General features: G+C 42.6%; 1 protein-coding gene across 1 annotated transcript in view; it reads right to left on the reverse strand.

Moving 5' to 3' along the window:
* The window catches only part of dpy (fibrillin-like protein dumpy), a 100,993-nt gene that overhangs the window by 4,630 nt on the left and 83,090 nt on the right, over positions 1 to 13,273 (reverse strand). The window contains exons 104-128 of the mRNA XM_076113472.1: positions 12,965 to 13,267; positions 12,235 to 12,879; positions 11,480 to 12,112; positions 11,093 to 11,395; positions 10,711 to 11,007; positions 9,984 to 10,631; positions 9,589 to 9,897; positions 9,187 to 9,507; positions 8,732 to 9,037; positions 8,340 to 8,648; positions 7,943 to 8,257; positions 7,384 to 7,713; positions 6,634 to 7,257; positions 6,182 to 6,487; positions 5,566 to 5,868; positions 5,175 to 5,483; positions 4,580 to 4,888; positions 4,133 to 4,426; positions 3,498 to 3,971; positions 3,030 to 3,386; positions 2,656 to 2,859; positions 1,637 to 2,008; positions 793 to 1,551; positions 475 to 675; positions 1 to 195 (exon numbers count right to left, since the gene is read on the reverse strand). Of these exons, the coding sequence (XP_075969587.1) occupies positions 1 to 195; positions 475 to 675; positions 793 to 1,551; positions 1,637 to 2,008; positions 2,656 to 2,859; positions 3,030 to 3,386; positions 3,498 to 3,971; positions 4,133 to 4,426; positions 4,580 to 4,888; positions 5,175 to 5,483; positions 5,566 to 5,868; positions 6,182 to 6,487; positions 6,634 to 7,257; positions 7,384 to 7,713; positions 7,943 to 8,257; positions 8,340 to 8,648; positions 8,732 to 9,037; positions 9,187 to 9,507; positions 9,589 to 9,897; positions 9,984 to 10,631; positions 10,711 to 11,007; positions 11,093 to 11,395; positions 11,480 to 12,112; positions 12,235 to 12,879; positions 12,965 to 13,267 (9,426 nt within the window). The remainder of the gene's footprint in view (positions 196 to 474; positions 676 to 792; positions 1,552 to 1,636; positions 2,009 to 2,655; positions 2,860 to 3,029; positions 3,387 to 3,497; positions 3,972 to 4,132; positions 4,427 to 4,579; positions 4,889 to 5,174; positions 5,484 to 5,565; positions 5,869 to 6,181; positions 6,488 to 6,633; positions 7,258 to 7,383; positions 7,714 to 7,942; positions 8,258 to 8,339; positions 8,649 to 8,731; positions 9,038 to 9,186; positions 9,508 to 9,588; positions 9,898 to 9,983; positions 10,632 to 10,710; positions 11,008 to 11,092; positions 11,396 to 11,479; positions 12,113 to 12,234; positions 12,880 to 12,964; positions 13,268 to 13,273) is intronic.

Below are 13,273 nucleotides of genomic sequence, written 5' to 3' on the forward strand. Positions count from 1 at the left end.
CTTTCTCGCAGCCGGTGTATGGGTTGCCTGAATATCCACGCTCGCAGTGACATACAGGATGATGTCGTATGACAGTGCACTCTGCGTTTAGGCCGCATACACATGGATCTGCGCACGCGCCATTTACGCAAGCTTGCGACAGTGGACAGTCAGAATTCGCTTTACAGCCGACCGGAATTATCGATTTATCCGAAGCTGAAAAAAGAATAACATTTAGGAACATCTTAGGATGGTGTTCGGTGAGGTGTTTTTATAGATATTTCCAGATTTCGAGGTTGTCTGCTAATTTTTGGTGAAACCCAGTGGTAAAATTTGCTACAGTTGGTATAATCGAGTCGCGAGTGTTTGACATTTCAAATTATTAAAAGAAAATAATTCTTGCCAAATCAGCTAGGGGCGCTGATCAAATTCTAATACAAATATTGTCGATAGCTAGCCGGTTGTAGACGGTCAATTGTAATAGAGAATACTTACGAGGAATGCACCGAACTTCAGCATCACCCGAATATCCCTTCGGACAAGAACATTGTGGTTTATGGTTGATAACGCGGCACAGCGCTCCAAGTCCGCAAGCATCGTTGCAAGGATTTACGCAAGTCCTAACCAAGCTGCAAGCTTGCTCTAGACCACATTCATCATCATTGAAGCATTCGGGATCAGGTGATTTCCTTGGCTCTGTTAAAATACGAACAATATATTCATGAGTCAACGTTTATCGTATATTTAGTAATAAATAGGTAGATGAAAATATAAGAATAAATAATAATTAAATTATATAAAAAATCTATTTACCAGGGTTGCACTCGATTCGGGGATTTCCGGTGTATCCTTGAGCACAAGTACAACGAGAAGTGTGGTCAATGGATTCGCAGAGAGCGTTTTGTCCGCAAGGGTCGGCTCTGCATGACTCAACACAACTTCCACGGCATATTTCGTTGTTAGCGCACTCGTCGTCACTAGTGCACTTGGCTTGTGGTGGTGCGCGACATCCATTGTCCGGTGCTACGCGGCCACCGTCAGGGCACACGCAGGCTACAGCACGTAGCGGTAACACATCGACGATCTTGCAATCGAGGCCAAAGTCACAGGGATTTCCGAGGCAAAGGTGGACGCAGCGTGCATTTACGCATGCGAGTGGCGATGAGCAGTCAGAGTCCGTCGTACATTCGCTTACATCCTGTGGTGTGCAGCCACGGCTGTACGGGTCACCACTTCGACCCGGTGGGCACGAGCAAATCGCACCATGGTTTCGAGCCGTGCATATCGCATCCGCTGCACAAGATTGTTCAGAACACGCCGGTTGACAGATTCGGTTCAGTCGGTTGCAGACTTGATTGTCGTCACAATCTTCATTGTAGTGACAGATACCGGAGACGCAAGCACGGCGGGGATCTCCCTGGGTGCCAGGTGGGCAGCGACAGCTTGCAACGTGTGCGATCACGAAGCAGTTAGCATCGCGACCACATGGTGTGCCCAAAGCGCAAGGATCTTGACAGTAGCCGTTGACACAACTCTTGTCGAAGGGACAGTTGTCGTCTGATGTGCACTCGGCTAAAAATATAAACATATATTTATATACAATACTGGTGATAATAATATGAATATGTGTATAAAAGAAGAAATCTATTATACATACGTGTATAACAATGTCTAGCCGGGTCGCCAGCTGTGCCTGGTGGACAGTGGCAACGAGCACGATGGTTGGTTGCGTCACACAAAGCTCCTGAGCCGCAGGCGTTAGCGCAGGCTGACACACATCGGCGCAATACACACGCTTCCGCCGAACCACATTCCGAGTCAGAAGCACATACGTCTGGGTCATCAGCCGGCGTGCAGCCTGTTAGCGGGTCGCCACGTAGTGGTGGTACGCAGGCGCACTGTCCACGATGATCGACAGCGCGGCATTGAGCGCCCGCACCACATCGCACGTCAACGCATGCGCTGACACATGCGCGATTCACGCAACGTTCTTCTAAATTACATTCCGAGTCTGAATTGCATTCGCCTCCTAAAATAATGAAATCATTTAATGTCGAATTCCGCGTGAATAAACATAGATGATAATCTGCCAAACCCTCATTGCTGTATATATTTACATGATTCTTTAAATACATAAAGTAAGTATCTACAGTGCAGTATACATATAATTGCACTAATTCAGAAATTTTCGTTGCTTTTCCTGTTGATCCTATACCTACCGTCAGCCATTTAAATCCATCGACGTCCCGAAAACGTAAAATATTATATTGTGTGTGCAAGTGTAAAGGAAAAACTATTACTGGAAACATGATAAAAATTATAGCACTTAAATTAATGATTATCTTTAAAATTAATAATTAAATTAATTTACAATTCCATTAATGAGACACTTTTCGTAGATTTGTAAGAGTTTAGGCAAATTACAAAAGACAAATGCTAAGTTTCATGATTCGAACTCCGCAAATGACGAACTTCCATACCAATTTTCATCCCCTATTTTACTCCCTTAGGCGGTGCCTACATCATAAAAGGCACCTTTTGTCCTCATTTCGTGTTTTTAACTCCTATAGTTTAGGCTGCGCGATGATTATCAGACAGTCAATCAGCCAGTCAGGGTATGTAATTGAATATGTATAGATAGATGTTATGATTATATAAAGGTACAATTATACTTACTAGGACTACATTGTACTGACGCATCACCGCTAAGAGGTTTAGGACATTCGCAAACAAGTGTGCGGAAAGGTAGTGTGTTGGCAACTCTGCACAGAGCTCGTAAGCCACATGATGTTGCTTCACAGGGGTTCTGGCATCGACCTTGTAGACAGGCTAGGCCTGGTCCGCACTCGGCGTCCACCTCACACGATGGTGGATCAAGCACTGAAACAAAACATTCAGGTTACACTGGTTACTAGGCAAAATAATATGCAAGCGCACATACGTTGTTTTGAGTATATGTATTTGTACTTTGTATTCATTATTGTAAAATTTAAATTATTGTGATGATTTACATGTATACATATTTCATAAAATATAAAATAATTATGTACCTGGTCGACAATCAATCTTCGGGTTGCCTTGAGTGCCTCTGGGACACTCGCAGGTCGGTACATGTCGTACAACAGTGCAGATGGCACCCTGGGCACACGCTCCAAGGCACGGGTCTTTGCAAGTTTCATGGGAACATGCCAGCCACGAAGCGCAGTCATCATCCACCGTGCATTCAGCTCGGCGACATCCAATCCAAGCGTTGCCATGAGCGCCGGCGTCGCATTCGCATGATGCAGTATGTCCTCGCGCGACGCAGTGTGCTTCAGAGCCACAACGTACGCGTAAACAAACTTTCACACATGAACCACTTTCGCAGGATTCATCATCAGGACAGTCGTTGTTACTGTGGCATTGCACTGAAATATACAAATTTATTATAACGACTTGTTCTCAAATCTACAGATAATGTTAATAATTTTCCAAATTTTTATTTGTAATATAATACATTATTCGTAGAAAATCATTACCTGAATAACATCCCGAGTAAGCATCGCCTTCATAGTTAGGCAAACAAGTGCATAGTGCTCTGTGTTGTTTGGCCAAGCACCGTGCATTGAATCCGCAGTTGTTCGGTCCACAAACTGGTGAGCAACGACTGTTGATACACGCCGCGTTGTCGGCGCACTGACTGTCGCTAACACATTCTGGTGTGGGTGGTGTTGGTATCGACACAATAACACGCTCACATCGTACGAATGGCGAACCCGTAAATCCAATAGGACAAGAGCATACTGGCGAGTGTCTTACGGCTGTACACAGAGCGTTCAGTCCACATGCATTCACACATGGATCAGAACATTTTCGGTTAATACAAGCCCGATCTCCAGGACAATCGTCATTAACGGTACACTCGTAATATGTGCAGACTCCTTCCCGGCAAGTACCATGGAGTCCACATGGATTGGGGTCGCATGGATCCGCATTCTTAGGTGGTGTTGCTTCTATAGAGAGAAAAAATAACATAACGTTAACTTTACATGGTATACTCAAAAAACTGTTATTTTTAGTGATTTTGAAATCATATTTTAACTAATACCTAAATACAATAAGGCAGTATTCAGATTGTAAGAAAATAAAGATATGTAACAACAAAGAAACTAACCTAAACAGTTGACGAATGGATCTCCCGTCGTAGATGGTGGACACCAACATATTGGTGCGTGGTTGAAAACGCGACACATGGCGCCGTTTCCACAAGTACCGGGGCATGGATCAACGCACTTGTTGCGTACGCAAGAGCGGTCGCGAGGGCACTCTGAGCTGATGACACACTCAGGGCGACATCCAGTTGCAGTAGCATCGCCAAACGTGCCACTCGGACACGAACAGATGGCATTGTCACCTGATACAGTGCACAAGGCACCAGGTCCACACGGTGATGGTGTGCATGGTGGTTCTGTGTGATACATTTAATTATATTTAGAATAATACAGTCCAGGAAAATTTTCGTGATCCTTAAAGCTTGACATTAACCGCATCGTTTAGATTTGTTGCGGTGTGTATAATAAGTAAGCCTTAACATTACTAAATAATAATAATCTAAACTTACTAGTAATCTCGACGTGACATCTTTCGAATGCATTTCCTCTGGTTCCAGGTGGGCATGAGCATAGTGGAATATGATTGACAGTTTCACACTCAGCTCCTATGCCGCATGTTCCTTGACACGGGTCGCGGCAGTGGGAGCGTATGCAAGCCTTGGAAGGTGAACAGTCCGAGTCTGCCAAACATTCTGGTCGACATCCGGTGTAAGGATCACCACGCAGGCCAGGTTCACATTCGCAGATCGCGCTTGTTCCTTGCGTACGGCAGAAAGCGCCAGGGCCGCACGGGACACATGGGTCCTTTGGTGGCTCCGCTGTAATTTGGTACATGAAAATTAGGATTCATACGTAGACAACGTACAACAATGTAGCAAACATAGCAAGCACTGTTCACTAAGCTCTGTCTGAAAAAATACAAATGGGTTCGACGCACTCGGTTTCGCTAGTAAAACCCATGCCTAAGCTTTAAAAGAGAAGACACGAGGTTGCCAAACCCAATATCCCTACGTAATGAACATTTCGTTTGATACGCAACAGTAACTCGATTTCAAAAAATAATATCCTGTTAAGCAATATTCCGTTTGTTTTAATCTGTCTTACGAATTTTCACGATGGGATGACAAGCCGCTAGGGGATTTCCAGTAGTAGATGGAGGACAAGTGCAGCGTGGTTCATGAGCTATCGCAGAACACTCTGCACCGAAACCGCACGCTCCACGGCATGGATCTACGCAATGTCTGTTAATACACGTCAGATGCCACTCGCAGTCGTTAGATTCGAGACACTCGTAACGACAGAAAGGTGGATTTCCGAGTAAACCCGGTCGACAGCGACATTGACCGTCAACACAGTCGGCGTTAACTCCACAATCTGAACATGGTGAGTTCTTCTTGGGTTCTGATTCCAGGACTAGAAAAAACGTGATAAATTAATACGGACATAAAAATCTAAGAAACAATGATCCCGGAGGGGGAAAAAAATTTGGACTTACCAGGCAAGCAACGCGTAAACGGATCTCCAGTATACCCGCGTGGGCAAGAGCAGATCGGAGAGTGCATGGTTGTCCGGCACAGAGCGTGAGCTCCGCATGCACCGGGACAAGGGTCGCGACATTTCCCGTTGCGGCACGCAAGTGCTGGGCTGCAGTCAGCTGAAGAGTGGCATTCTGGTCGACAGCTCGGTGGGTCTGACATCATCGGCGGTCGACATGAGCAGTGCGCGACAGTACCCTGAGCGCGACATATGCTGTTTGGTCCACACGGGTTTGGAGAGCATGGACTCGATTCTACCGGCGCTGCGATTAGCAAAAAAAAAAGATTATAAAAATATCTTTAAGATGCATGGTACAAGGAATTGGTAGTTAACTTAGACGTGGATTATGTGTTAAGGTTTAGCACCTTAAGCCTTTAAGCTTAAGTCATCCAAAAAGAAAATTTTGTTAAAAAGGCAAACTTCAACTAACCTAAACCAGATGCCAACGATTTTAAACTTATATAGTAATAAGAATAATATTAAAATTACGAGTATTTAATTTATGGTGAATGCAAACGTAAAATTATTAACATCAACAAAATAAGAATTTAATAAAGATTTATACAGGTACTAACCGACGACACGTCGACACGCTATGAAAGCATCGCCTTGAAGTGGAGCTGGACACTCGCAGATCGCGATATGATTATATACATTGCAGATGGCATCAAGACCGCAGGCATTCTTGCAAGGATCCACACATTTGTAGTTCACACAGGCTTTCTGTTTATCGCAGTCATTATCAGAGATACATTCAGGTCTACATTCTATAAGAGGATTGCCGTGGTATCCCGGAATACATGAACAAGTACCATTACTGCAAATTGCATTGCTTCCACAAGGGTTTCTAGAGCAAGGATCTTCAGGTGCTGGTGACGGTTCTAAAAATGAAACAGAAGTATATTAATTTTCTTATTTAACAAATTAATTGTTGCTGTGACTTAGTAGAAACGATTTTAGAGAGAATGTTAACGAGGCTACAGTTAGCCGAAAAATGTAATAAACAAGTTTAGAAATCATCACTTACCATCAAACAAATAACATCCTTGGAATGAATTACCGCGATAACCTTGTCTACAAGTGCAAATAGCTAGATGGTTCATCGCACGACAATCCGTATTTGGTCCACATGAACCAAGACAAGGATCTACGCATCTTTCTCGTACGCAGGCTTTATTATTGGGACAGTCCTCGTTGATAGTACATTCTGGCGCACATCTAGGTGGAGCACCAAAGTATCCTTCTTTACAACTACAAATTGCAGATCCAGAGGAGTCTCTACAAATAGAGTAAGGTCCGCAAGGATTAGGTTCGCACGGGGACCTTGTGGGCGGTGTTGGAGTATCCCTCACTCTGGTGCATCTAATGAATGCATCTCCTTCATAACCAGCAGTACAGGTGCAGAAGGGGCTGTGGTGATGTACTCGACATTGAGCATTTTCACCACATGCTCCGACACACGGGTCGATACATTTTTGTCTGACACACGCCTTGTTGAGAGGACATTCTGAACTCATCACACATTCTGGTCTGCAGTTTGGTGGGTTACCAATGTATTCAGGTTGACAGACACATACGGCTTGGTTATTTACAGCATTACATGTACTATACGGTCCACACGGTGAAGGGTTGCAAGGATCTGTTGGTGGTTCTATAAAGTAAAAAAAAGTGGATTTAATCACAGATTTCAAAATGCTAGGGTGATTTCGTTCAATTTCGTTATAATGAGATATACCGATACGAACTTAAAAAACATAAAGATCAATAAAGTAATTACCTTCTCTAAGTATGCACTTGTCATAAGGATTACCAAAGTATCCTGATATGCATGCGCAGTTGGGAATGTGATTAACCATTTGGCATTCTGCTCTTGTACCACACATTCCTGGGCACGGGTCTTGACATCTATTGTTAATACACGCTAAGTTTTCTTGACAGTCGGAGTTGAGTACACATTCAGGCCTGCAACCTTCATATGGATTGCCGAAATATCCAGTAACACATGTACAACTACCAGCATTGTTGCGTTCCTGACACACGGCATTCGGCCCACAGGGGCTCGGCACGCATGGATTTACCGGAGTTGTCGGTCGTGGCGCTGGAGTATCTGAGTACAAAAATACCAATATTTAAAACCAATATTTTGTGTTTATGCTGTTGATATGACAAATAAATAAATAAAATAAAATAAAATATTAACATATCTATATCAGTCAAGGATTTTTTCTATGGATATGATTCTGTAAACAATTAACTGTATAGATCCCAGAACATATTTGCGTTTTGCGATGACTCGTATCTTTACAGTTATTTGTTCATGTGATTTTATTATTTACCTCTAATCGGAGTGCATTGATAGAATGAGTCTCCTTCGTATCCTGATTGGCATACACACTGAGGTGAGTGACTTATAACTCGACATTCTGCATTCAGTCCACAAGCGCCAATGCACGGGTCAACACATTTACTGTTAACACAGGCCAAATTGAAGCTACATTCGCTGTTGGTGGTGCACTCAGGTCGACAATATGGCGGTTGCCCCAAGTATCCGCTCTTACAAGAGCATGAAGGCTTGTCATTAGTTGCTCGGCATTCAGAGTTGGGTCCGCATGGCGATGGCTCACATGGTGCTCTCGGCGGTAATGGATCATCTGTAACGTGATTTACACGTTATAAAAGCAAATTATTTTTCGTAATAATATTTAAAAATGTACTATATATTCTGATACTTACTTGGAATGAGTATGCATCGGGTAAATGGATCACCGGTGTAACCATTTCGGCAGTAACAAATTGGTTTGTGATTATGTATACGGCATTCTGCAGATAATCCGCAAGACCCGATACAGGGGTCGATACATTTCTGGTTTGAGCATGACATAACACTAGTACAGTCTGAATCAACCAAACATTCTGGGCGGCAAGATGGTGGTACACCGAAGTAGCCAATTAGACACGAGCACATTGCTTGTCCATTCATTGTTCGACATACGCTATGAGGTCCACACGGTGACGGTTCACAAGGATTGCTATTCTCTGGTACTAAAACAAAAATAATAGTTTTGACACACGTCCCGGTTGTAAAATTATTAGAAATTTTGTAAATAATTATTTTGTGTACAAACCTGTGTAAGCTTTGCACGAGAAAAATGCGTTGCCAGTAGTGTTCGCTGGACAGATGCACATTGGTATGTGGTTATATACCTCACACAGCGCGCCTTGTCCGCAAAGATTAATGCAAGGATTGACACATTTGTTGTTAACGCATGTGAGCTCTGAAGCGCAATCTGAATTATGTGTACATTCTGGGCGACAGCTTAAGTAAGGGTTACCGAAGTAGTTAGGTCTACAAGTGCACTGCCCGTCATTGCAATCAGCGTTGGCGCCGCAGGGGCTCGGGTTGCATTTGTCATATACTTCTGGTATGTGTTCTGTAAAAACAATATCGATTTTATATATGGTAAATAAAATGTTATTATATACAAGATAGAAGAATATAATGTACGTAAATTTTTACACATATGTATTCTTCCCAAAGGAACTAAAGGTAGGACAAAATAAAACATTCTGAAATAATTACCTATAATTTGTCTGACGTGACAACTTTCGAATGGATTTCCAGTATAACCTTCTCTACAGCTGCATATAGCAGCGTGCTGATACACCTGGCATTCTGTTTGTAAACCACACGAGCCGAGACACGGGTCGCGACACTTGAAGTTTATACAAGCTCTGTTACTAGGACAGTCGGAGTTAACAGTACATTCCGCACGGCAGTTCGGTGGCGACCCTACGTAGTTTTCTAGACAACTACATGATGGTATTTGGTTGATATTTTGACAAACAGAGTTTGGTCCACAAGGTGACGGTACGCACGGATTTTGAACAGGGCCAGGAACTTCTGAAAATCGAGAAAAATATATTAGCTCGTCGATAATTTTAAGATATTTGCACTGTTCCACAATTGATAAGTGTATGTCACCTCTAATCGGAGTGCATCTGATGAATGGATCTCCTTCAAAGCCTCTTCTGCATGAACATATTGGAGCATGGTTAATAACTCTACATTCTGCATTTTGACCACAAGTATCTACGCATGGATCTACACATTTTTGCCGGATACAACTCTTGGTAGAGGGACATTCAGAATTAACTGTGCATTCAGGTCGGCAATTAGGTGGAGAGCCGAAGAAATCAGGCATACACGAACAAGAAGTTTGTCCATTATTGTCTTTACAGATAGAGTTGCTTCCGCATGGGTTTGGCACACAAGGATTTCGAACAGGTGGAGCTGAAACAGTAACATAGTGATTATTACAATGTAAATTATATAACTATTCAAGGAGTAGTGATGATTTTGCATATGTATTTACTTACTTGGTTCGTTTATTATGATATGGCAGTAAGTATACGGATTGCCAGTGTAACCAGGTGCACAATTGCACGATGGAACATGGTTAATTACTTGACAAATAGCCGTGAAACTACATACTCCTGGGCACGGGTCCTCACATTTATTTTTAAGACATGCCTTATTGTACGGACAGTCAGTGTTTACAACACATTCTGGCCTGCACGATTCGTATGGATTACCGAAATATTCAGGTTCACAAATACATGCGGCTGCACCGTTTCTTGACACTTTGCATTGAGCGTTTGCTCCACACGGTGTTGGGTTGCATGGATCCAAGTTTTCAACTACTGTTGGCATTAGGTAACATGATGTAAACGGATCTCCTGTGTAACCTTCTTGACACGAACACATAGGACTATGTAAACGCACTGAACATTGCGTATTCGTTCCGCATGATCCTGGACAAGGATCTTTGCATTTGTAATTGATGCAAGCTTTGTTTGATGGGCAGTCGTCACTTGTGGTGCATTCGCGTTGACATTGTGGTGGATTGCCTTCGAATGTTGGCAGACATGTGCACACGTATGTATCGCCTCTAGGCGTGCATATGCTGTTAGGCCCACAAGGCGACGGTATGCACGGATTCGCAGGCGGGTCTTCGACAGTAATAACTGCAATACAATGAAAAAATTAATATTTTTTTACAATTCAAGTTTAACGATTGAAAATATAATAGGAAATAATAATTACCATAGCAGTGTGTAAATGGAGAGCCAGTATGTCTCGCAGGGCAAGTACATATTGGGTTATGGTTGTTTACGTTACACAATGCGTTATAACCGCACGATCCCGGGCAAGGATCTTGACATTTCCGATTAATACAAGCCAGTGACGGGGCGCAGTCAGTGCTTTGGATACATTCTGGGCGGCAATTAGGTGGATTTCCAATAAAACCTTGTACGCAAGCACAAATTGCTTGACCATTTGCTTCTCTACACACACTATTAGGTCCGCATGGAGATGGTTCGCACGGTCTATTACTGGGCTCTGTAAAAAAGTAAAGTTTGTAGATAAAATTATAAAATATTAAAAGAAACATTAGGAATTATAATAAAAACGGTAAAATACGTACTTTCTATTTGAAGGCATCGCGTAAATGCATCGCCTGTCATACCAGAAGGACAACTACAAATGGCTACATGATTGTAAACATTACATTCTGCGTTCACGCCACACATATCGCGACAAGGATTTATACATTTCGATCTTAAGCAAGCCTTGTCTAGAGGACAGTCGGTGCTCAAGACGCATTCAGGTCGACAACCAAAGTAGGGGTCACCTTGGTATTCAGGTAAACAACTACATTCACCGTTGTTGCAAATTGCGTTAGCTCCACAAGGCGAAGGATGACATGGGTCAACATGTTCAGGTTGTTCTAAAATATAGAAATGGTATTTTAGTGTCTGCAAATTTTATAAATAAGATTCATATTCAAATTAACACTAAAAAATTAATTTACCTGGTGGTTTTATTTCACACACTGCGAAAGGATCGCCTCTATACCCGGCTGGGCATGAACAAATCGGTATATGATTTAGGACGTTACATATTGCATTCAAACCACAAGAACCTAGACATGGGTTTTGGCACTTCATATTAATACAAGACTTGTCATTGCTACAATCTGTGTTCACTACACACTCAGGTCTGCAGTTAGGTGGACTGCCGAAATATCCAACTCTACATGAACAAGAAGGAATTCCTCCGACGTCCCGACATTCGGCATTTAATCCACAAGGTGAAGGAACGCATGGATTGATTGGCTCTGCTACTGTCTGTTGACTCTCAGGAATTAAATAACAAACAGAGAATGGATCGCCTGTGTATCCTTGTTTACACGAGCAGATAGGATTATGCTTGATCACTCTGCACTCTGTTTGTATACCGCAAGCTTTGTCACAAGGTGAAACACACTTGAAATTCTCACAGACTTTGTCCAATGGACATTCTGAGGTAGTGACGCATTCCGGTCGACACATCGGTGGAGAGCCTTGATAACCGCTCAAGCAAGTACACACAGCTACATTATTTTGAGACTTGCATTGACTGTTCGGGCCACATGGTGAAGGGTTGCATGGGTCTATATTTTCGACTGAAATATAAAAAATAACATATATTTAATATTTAAAATGTTATGTTTTAATATATATTATTATATTTTAAGCACGTTAAAGAAATAAAAAAACTAATAAAAGAATGAGAATTAGAAATTACCTTCGGGCTTGAATGTACAAATTCTATACGGATCACCATAATACTTGTCAGGACATATGCAGTTTGGAATATGATTAATGACGTTGCATAGTGCATTCATGCCACATGTTCCCGGACAAGGATCATGGCATTTGTTTTGGTAACAAGCCAGATTCGATGGGCAATCAGAATTTACTAAGCATTCTGGCTTGCAGGATTCGTAAGGATTGCCAAAGTAACCAGGTAAACAGATACAAGATCCAGCGTTATTTTGTTCTTTGCATTGGGCATTAGCGCCGCAAGGCGACGGTACGCACGGAGTTGGCCTTTCTTGAACGACAGGATCAAACTGTATAGGACTACAAGAAAGGAAAGGATCGCCTTTGTAACCATTCTGACACATGCATATGGGTGTATGACTAACGACTCTACATTCAGCGTTGACGCCGCATGATCCACGGCAAGGGTCTTGACATTTTCTGTTAATACACGCCATATTAGATGCACATTCTGTGTTACTGGTACATTCCGGACGACAATTTGGTGGTGCCCCTATAAATTCGGGCAAGCATCTACAGTCAGCGCTCTGTCCGTTTTCTGTACACTGTGAATTAGGTCCACATGGTGACGGAAGGCACGGGTTAATTTTTTCAGGTGGTGTCGCAGCTGTAACAAAATTATTTAATTATTACATAATCTTTTATACGATAAAATGTTTTTTATATATATTTGGATTCATCTGTGTACTTACGGATCAATTGACAGGTAGAGAACGGGTCTCCCGAATATCCCGCCAAACAAGTACATACTGGATTATGGTTAACCACTATGCAATGAGTGTTGCGTCCACAAGCCCCTGGGCATGGATCTATACATTTCTGATTGGAACAAGCTTGATTCAGTTTGCAATCTGAACTGACAGTACACTCGGGGCGACAGTTCGGGGGACTACCTATGTAGCCCTGTATACAGACACACACAGCATGGCCACTCACTTCTCTGCACTGACTGTTTGGTCCACAAGGTGATGGCTCACATAAGCTGACTGGTGATTCTGTAA

Source organism: Anticarsia gemmatalis, chromosome 4 (assembly GCF_050436995.1).
Source record: "Anticarsia gemmatalis isolate Benzon Research Colony breed Stoneville strain chromosome 4, ilAntGemm2 primary, whole genome shotgun sequence".
In the NCBI taxonomy this organism is placed as follows: Eukaryota; Metazoa; Arthropoda; class Insecta; order Lepidoptera; family Erebidae; genus Anticarsia; species Anticarsia gemmatalis.